This window comes from Rutidosis leptorrhynchoides, chromosome 1, assembly GCF_046630445.1.
Source record: "Rutidosis leptorrhynchoides isolate AG116_Rl617_1_P2 chromosome 1, CSIRO_AGI_Rlap_v1, whole genome shotgun sequence".
Lineage (NCBI taxonomy): Eukaryota > Viridiplantae > Streptophyta > Magnoliopsida > Asterales > Asteraceae > Rutidosis > Rutidosis leptorrhynchoides.
Window position 1 is genome coordinate 172,239,816 of NC_092333.1, and position 8,042 is coordinate 172,247,857.

An 8,042-nucleotide genomic window follows, 5' to 3' on the forward strand; every position below is an offset into this window, starting at 1 on the left:
ATCCCTAAATACAATCAATACTGTATACGATATAGCTTCACCTGATTCATATCGGTTGCCTTACCATCCCTAAGGCTCTGTTCCAGAGCTGTTATTTGGAGAGAAATGAATTAATTTGGAAGAAAATCAAAATCACAAATGCATTTTCAAGTTTTGACCGGAAAGAAAAGTAAGAGAATGGATGGATATTTTACTCTTCATCTATTCCTTTCAAATTGAAAGGATTTGAAATCCCTGCCCATCATTCCCTTTATTTCATTTCATTTCATTTATAAAAAATCTTGGAAACACACCCTAAATACAATACTTATACATTGGTCCCCACATCCTTATTTGCCAGCTCAGTAGTACCACTGCCACATCCCCATTTGCTTTTTCCCCAAACTTCATATACTCTATTTCTTATACATATCCCGAGTATTTCACAATTTACACTCATTTTTGGGGGTATTTTTTTCTGAAGATTTACTTCTTACATAACATCGGTGAGATTTTTTCTTCCTCTCATCTTCTTCTACTACTTCATTTGCTTAATTAGATAGAAGATTAATGATGTATTGCTTGTGTTTCCAGCCATAAATCATGCTTCATTTGTCGTTAAATTTCTCTATACAGATTTTTACTTTTAGAATATATATTATCTTACTTACTCATAATTCATAAAATCAATGTTTGATCATTATGTAGAATGTTTAGCTAGTTACTCTGGTGGAATTATTTTACTTATGAATTAAGTAAATGCTACTTCTTTTTCGAGTAAATTGTTACCGTAGTTGTCTTCAATTTGTGCTTGATCTACTTTAGGGTTTCAAAACATATTTGTTGAATGCTGCTTTTAGCTGTTGAGCATTTGATAGATAAATATCTGTTTCTAGCAGCCTGTTTCTAATTTGTAATTGTGATCTCTCAAATTGATTTTTAACTCAACAGATTATGTTAAATTGTTATGAATGAAAAGGAAATAGTGTCTTTAATTTATTTAATACTGTATTTAAATTTGAAAGTTAAATTATGAAACTTACAAGATATGACCATTTAAAAACTGAAATTCATCTTAATGAAGTGATATCTTACAATGGCTAATTTATCATTTTATACTGCTATTGGTGATTACTGTTTACAATGAACTTCTGCTCTGCATTTTACACTATAAGTCCATAGTGCGAAATTATTATTGATTTCTGTATAAACAGCCAATAATTCATTTACTTTTCTTTTATATAGGTTCCATACATACTAACCCAATTTGTAATCTGTTGTTAATCCTTTTCTATCATTTTTGTAGTAATTAAAAGTTTAGTCCAAGGCTCGAAACCAAATTTACAATGCCGAAGCTACTTAACTTCTACGTATTCGTTGCTTACGACAACCTCACCCAAAACAGCCTCGTGAGCTCCCTTTATTGTTTACTCGCCTTATTCACCATCATCAAATTATCGATTTTATTTATTCATTTTTTATTACTTTCATAATAAATAAAATTGTATTTATTTATAATCAGAGAATTCCCATTGAGTTCAATAGAGAACATCTGAAGCAGATTCAGTCGAACGAAAACATTATACTAATGGTTTCAGATAACAAGAAGTGGCCTATCGGTTGGACGAACTCGACTTATGGCCATCTTTTGCTACAAAAAGGTTGGCCAGAATTTGCTGAGCATTACGGTATAAAGACTGGACATTTTTTACTCTTTGAACATCAGGGAAGTTCCAATTTTCATATTCGAATATTTGACCAAAACAGTTGTGAGATAACTTACGTTCCATTCGTTAACTCCCACTTAGAAAAAGAAATCGATCAACCCGTGCTGCAGACAAATTCCAATGTTCAAGAAACAAAAGGCAAGATTCTTACTAACACATATTTAATACTATAATTCTGATAACATATATGCTTATAGGCTTCTAGCAGCACACTAAAGAAGAACCAACCCTTTTAGTTCTTTAATTCTTTTTAACATATATAGGTGAAGCAGTGAACACAGAGTTAGCACTGAAAAGTAGGTCAAAAAGCAAAGCGTTTAAATCAGACAACCGTTTTTATTCAGTCATACTAAGTGCTTCGAACTTAAAGTCTAATGGATTGGTAATGATTCTCAATTCCGGATCACGATTATTATTTTTTTATTAGTCTTTTGTTACCATCTGACAGCCGTTTTTTTACAGTATCTACCTAACGCGTTTTGTAGAAGATGTTTGACTGGTGAAAACAAAAGTGGAGACTGCATGCTTCAAACACCTGATGGTAAAAACTGGGGTCTGATTCAATGCAGTGAGTACGATAGTTTTGGTAGACTGTCTGGTAAAAACTGGAAGAAATTTTGTCATGAGGAGCATCTGGGTGTGGGTGATGTGTGTACTTTTGAGCTGATTAATGAGGTGGAAAAAGTGTTGAAAGTCACCATTGTCCGGGCTAATAAGCAGGGTTGATACAATTAGAAATAAGATTAGATGATAAATACGTTTGTTTTTGGGTAAACTTGTGTACTTTGTTGGTCTAATTATGGTCATGATGTATTTGGTGATGACTTGAAGTGTTTGTGGAATTTTGAGTTCAAGTTATATAACCAGATGAGCTCGTGACTATATGAGATCGATTTGAGTTTATTGGACGACTATTCGATGTTGGCTTGCAGGAATTTAAAAGTACATATTAAGAGAGTTTTTACTTGGTAAATGAAATTTGCAGACATAAGAAAAAAAATGAAGAAAGAAAGATCTTAGTACAGATTAAATTGTAAAAGCATAAGCTTGTAATATAGCTACCTAATGGATATTTCTTGATCTATGTTGGATTTCGACTTGGGGACAGATGGGGAAGGAGCCCTATCTATCTACTTCTTGCTCTCACTAATAAGTATAAAGATTACAAAGAATTTTGTTGAAACCAAACTTTCATCCTTCTTGTTGGAACCGAACTTTTTGTCATCAAACTTCCTTTCCTTCCATTTGATTTCTTTTTGTTGTTGTTTTTGTTCCCATCGTAATTATCTTCTATCTTATTGATAGAAGATGATACCGGTTCCTTACCCTTCCCAAAACTCTAAACTCTAAGCCGTTCGTTTTAAAAATTCAATCTAAACCCTAATTTCTAAACCCTAAATCCTAATTTCTAAATCCTAATTTCTAAATCCTTAAAAAAGACTCTAATTAAAACATTACTCATAATGAATGTTATCATTTATTTTCTTCGAGCGTTTTCCTGCAAAAATAATAACATTTATCAAATAGTGTCTTTTTTAAATGTTCAACACAATTTTAACACAAATATTTACATAATGTATACTCCAGGACTTGAACTCTTGACCTGGGTCATAGCACCACATTCAAATGGTGGGAATGAAGTTTTTATTTTTCTTGAAATTTGTATCTTAACTTAAAACTTTTTTAGAAAATAAGTTCTTGTGTTTTAATAAATATTTGGAAAAATAGTTTTTAATAGACGTGAAAATGAGCACAGTTGAGCCCGAGATTGATAGTGTTCGAGTTCGGCTCCTTTAGATTTCTAGAAGCTTAATCTCGGATCGTTTTCAGTCTTAAGGTGCGTTTGTTTACCTCTTAATTGAATATTTCAGCGCTGAATGCTGAATCATTCAACATTCAACGCATTTGTTTTTTTACTGACTGACAGATAGTGCTGAATGATTCAATATTCACTGTTGAATCATTCAGTTGAAATTATCTCTTAATCATTAAGAACCTAAATTTTATGTAGTATTATCTTTAAATTATATCAAAACACTTATTACTTATTAAAGAACTATATTGAAAATTTTATTTACGTCAAAGGTTAATAGCTCGTGACTCATTTCAGAAAGTTCGTGATTCATGTCTAAAAACTCAAGCTCGTCTCGTTGTTAGCTTGATTTGTTGTTTAGACCGAATTAAGCCCGACAACTCGATATCGTTAACAATATATGGATAAGATGGTTCACATAAGTTTATTGCCATAGTAATTTCAATATGAATTACAATCATATATACAAAGAATTAGTCACGTTGGTTAATTGAGATATATCGATAAGAATCAACATTATTTTGGGTAAAGAAACAGACATATTGAAAATTGATGGAAAATCAATTGGTCACTTTGAGCAAAAGAAGAAACATAAATTTTATGTTGAGAAAAGGAGTAGATATGCATGCTTATTTGGTCTTGAAATTGCATGAATATACAAGTCAGATATCCATGTTGGTAATCAGGCGAGATTATGGATCACAATGGATATCCGATATATCGGATATTCATTCGATTCGATCCATTTAAATGAATTTAGATGATCTAAATGGATGATAAATAGATCTGGGTATGGATAATGTAAAAAAGTAGTGGATCGGATATGAATAATAATTTCTCATCCATGAATATATTTATTTACCACCCGAAATACATATATACATATAAATATATACATATTTACTTGAATATATGCGTTTACATTTACATTTACATATACTTATATATGTACACGATAAACTATTACGGAGTAAATGTAATCGAAAATATAGATATTGGAGATACAACTATGTAAATAGTATTAAATCCGTATATTTTGCATATCTTACATGTTTTTTTTGTTAAAAATACTTTGTTGATTTCATTTCATTATAGGAATATTTTTAGATAAAGTTAACATCCAACAGATATTCGTTACTTATTTCATTCAACGGATATGGATATGGATATGGATATGGATATAGATGGATGAATTATATTTAGATGGATATGGATTTTAAAAATTAAATTGATATGAATATGTATATAGGCTTACCCAATCCATTTCCATCTCTAGACGGAATCCAATGACGTTACATTTCCTTAAAAAGAATTGATTAATAATCTTTAACTATGTTGCAGAAGGAGAACAAAACCTCCCCGAATCCATCTTCTAAGGTATACGCAACACAACGTAACCAACTCCGGTGGCGGTGAGGTGTTCGATGGTGACACCGGTTGACGACGCTAACGCAACATCACCTTTGACGATTTGCAGGCGTTAGTCAGTTAATGGAGGAAGAATCGGCGTTTCATTATGTATCAATCAATTACAATCTAACACAGATATATTTATATTATTAATTTATCATTTTTCACCAAACATCCGATCATATCTTACTAGATTACTTAGACTGCTTACAACCATGACACCTGTCAAAGATAGACACTTCCGCCACATCAGCACCACCTCAACAACTTCTTTTTAAGACTTAACTCATCACACTCCCTAGTATCAATGACATACCTTTTTACCAAACCTAAATTAATTAATTAATACAATGTATCACTTTTAATGAGTAATGTACAACAAAATAATGCAAATACTCCATCCTTGAATATGTTATACTATAAACCATGATGAACGACGGGCCTTGAAAAGAAGCACCAAGGAAGCTCGATGGCAATGGAATCTTCCAACGACGCCCCCAAAAAGCTCCGACGACATAGCCATTGTGAGCAGCCTTAAAACATTTTCACCCACTCAAATTACCTTCTCCATGACATTGGGAGAAAACCATTTTATCTCCAAAAAGCAACACTTACACTCCATTTCACTTCACGGTCAAAAATTGGTCAAAATGGCTAAATAAAACCCCTCAAATTCCCAATTTTCACTCAAAACCCTAACAGTACCTTCAAAAATCCGATTCATGATGTTGCAATCAGGTGAATTGGCTATGATCAAAAGACCCAAACTTTCATCAAATAACATAACCAATGAAATCATAAACGAAGATCTGTTTAGCAAATTACCCGACGCATTACTTACACAAATTCAATCTCGACTTCCTGATGCTGACGCCGCTCGAACACGCATTTTATCAAACAGGTGGAACAATCTCTTTCCATTTCTCCCAAATCTCCATTTCTCTACTAACCTTTTTTGGCCAATTCAACAAGTTAACAAGTTTTTTAATTCCGTTAATCAAACCCTAACTCTTCGCGGTGATTTGCCAATTCAAAAGCTCTATCTTCATTTTACTGATAACTGTGAGTATAATCGTATTTACGATTTGTTTCGAGATATTGTACAACGTAGAATTGAAGAACTTGATGTTAATTTTATGATTATTGATTTAGACGGTAGAATTAGTTCTCGTTGGAATTTGTTTAGAGTTAGATCTTGCTGGGATTGGATTAAGACTTGTAACTCGCTCGTTAGTTTAAGTTTACGTTGGGGTTTCGTGTTAGATATTCCTGAAGCTTTAGATTTTCCCTGTTTAAAAAAACTTAATTTACACTGCGTTGTTCATTTGAACGGTAAGTCGTTTTCAAATCTTGTTTCTAGTTGTCCTGTTTTAGAAGAATTGGTTTTTAGGAGAATAAGAAGAGATTGTGATGCACAATTGTTTAACATCGTTTCGCCATGTTTGAAGACATTGATATATATTTCTACGATGAGTCATTCGGATGATGAAGTTATGATTGATGCTCCTAAACTAGAATTCCTTCAGATTTTGGATGATAAGTCGTCGTACTACTCTTTGAAGAATTCGCCGTCTCTTGTTGAAGCCCGCATTGCAATTTCTAGTAATGTACTTCGAAATGTTGCTCACCTTGTTACCGGTCTCTCATCTGTCAAACAATTAACATTGAGTCCGTCAGCTGTAACGGTATCTTTAAGCTGATTATTCTAATTTCCAAATTGTTTATGTTGCATAAAATAGTATGGCTACATAAATTGTGCATCTAAACTATGGTTAAGTGTTTTTTTATCCAACTTTGAAAGCATAAAAATGTATCAAAAAACCTTAAGCTACAAAATTACTTGATGGATCATGTTGCTTAGAATGTGAGTGATAAGAAACAGTTATAAAATAAAATAATTAAAAATCATAATAATTAGGCCCCTAAATCTCGTTACTCACAAACTGCATAACTTGACATATCAAGTTATAAATAACTTTAGAGGATTCTAATCCATCTGTTTGACACGACCCTAACCAACTGTTAAAATTACCTACATATAATATCATGTTATTTTGAAGTTTGATACATTATAAAACACTTAACCATGATGCTGTTGTTAAGCAACCATTTTTGTTACATCAGAAAATGCTATTGTTAAGCATTAACAGAATATGGTTTATGGAGGCACTTGGAACGATTTTAGTTTATAACAGGCCCGAGTATAATATTCATAGGTATAACAACATGCACTTGTTTCCAAACTTGGTCAAACTTGTGATTCGTATCTACTCTAATGGTGACTGGAATAATTTTCTGGCTCTCTTAAACCATATGCCTAATCTCGAGCATATTACCTTTGCTGATGTAAGTTTACGTGTACCTACAGATTTCTTTATACCATCAATAATGATAGGGGAAAAACTAGTTATATATTGACTTTGATATGTAGAAACTGTTTATCTTATTTTTTGGGGACATTTGCTTATCGATAGGGGTTTCTACTTTTCCCACTTACGGACCCTTATTACATGAGTCAGAATCCGCGACATGAAGCACCAGCTTGTTTGCGGTTGAATGTGAAGGAAGTAGTTATACGTAATCGTAAAGCTATACAAGAGGAAGAGTTTGTCGTTATAAGTTATCTTCTGAAACACGCGAACAATTTGGAAGTGATGACAATAAATTCTTATCAAGGTGATGATAATTTGCGGTTGAAGTTGATGAACATGCAGTTAGAAAACTTCGCTCGTGGTTCCCATTTGTTTAGGATTGAATTCGTTACTTGTTTCAGTTTACGGTAATTATCATATTCTGGTGGTTGTTGATTGATCCTTTGCAAGACTCAGATTATTCAATCCTTTATGTTTCTTAATTTGTATGAGATGGAAAATATGGCATAGTTTTAACTCATATTTAGATTAGAAGTTCATTTGTTGACTTAATTTTCACTTTGCTAAAGGTCAAATGTCACATTGTTATTATTAGGTTTGCAAATCATTGGTTGTGAAAGTAGTACAGATATAGAACGATACAAGTATAACAAGTGTTGTAAAAAACCCGATTACTCGCCGATTAATCCCCGATTAATCATTTTTAAGAGCAATCCGTTCCGATTTTTCAAAATTCGTTTA

At 32.5% G+C, this 8,042-nt stretch overlaps 2 protein-coding genes across 3 annotated transcripts; both read left to right on the forward strand.

Moving 5' to 3' along the window:
* The first annotated feature begins 434 nt into the window (after positions 1-434).
* On the forward strand, positions 435-2,611 carry LOC139867036 (B3 domain-containing protein REM9-like). Its single transcript, XM_071855355.1, has 5 exons — positions 435-485; positions 1,286-1,388; positions 1,502-1,844; positions 1,970-2,088; positions 2,169-2,611. Exons 2-5 carry the CDS (start codon positions 1,326-1,328, stop codon positions 2,430-2,432), a joined length of 789 nt encoding a protein of 262 aa, XP_071711456.1. The 5' UTR covers positions 435-485; positions 1,286-1,325; the 3' UTR covers positions 2,433-2,611.
* A 3,024-nt stretch (positions 2,612-5,635) lies between these two features.
* On the forward strand, positions 5,636-7,801 carry LOC139867044 (F-box/LRR-repeat protein At4g14103-like). Of its 2 annotated transcripts, none has more exons than XM_071855364.1 (3): positions 5,636-6,614; positions 7,096-7,275; positions 7,404-7,801. In XM_071855364.1, the coding sequence occupies exons 1-3, from the start codon at positions 5,652-5,654 to the stop codon at positions 7,710-7,712; spliced, it is 1,452 nt and encodes a 483-aa protein (XP_071711465.1). In that variant the 5' UTR covers positions 5,636-5,651; the 3' UTR covers positions 7,713-7,801. The 2 variants fall into 2 exon arrangements, with proteins under 2 accessions (XP_071711465.1, XP_071711473.1); XM_071855372.1 differs by having other exon boundaries at positions 5,636-6,536.
* Positions 7,802-8,042: the final 241 nt, after the last annotated feature.

Excerpts from the sequence above, each read along its gene's own strand:
- LOC139867036 (XM_071855355.1), top strand. The coding sequence starts at position 1,326 with ATGCCGAAGCTACTTAACTTCTACGTATTCGTTGCTTACGACAACCTC. Across the intron at positions 1,845-1,969 it reads CAATGTTCAAGAAACAAAAG|GTGAAGCAGTGAACACAGAG; the intron begins GCAAGATTCTTA and ends TAACATATATAG. Across the intron at positions 2,089-2,168 it reads ACTTAAAGTCTAATGGATTG|TATCTACCTAACGCGTTTTG; the intron begins GTAATGATTCTC and ends GTTTTTTTACAG.
- LOC139867044 (XM_071855364.1), top strand. The coding sequence starts at position 5,652 with ATGATGTTGCAATCAGGTGAATTGGCTATGATCAAAAGACCCAAACTT. Across the intron at positions 6,615-7,095 it reads TGAGTCCGTCAGCTGTAACG|GCACTTGGAACGATTTTAGT; the intron begins GTATCTTTAAGC and ends TGGTTTATGGAG. Across the intron at positions 7,276-7,403 it reads AGCATATTACCTTTGCTGAT|GGGTTTCTACTTTTCCCACT; the intron begins GTAAGTTTACGT and ends GCTTATCGATAG.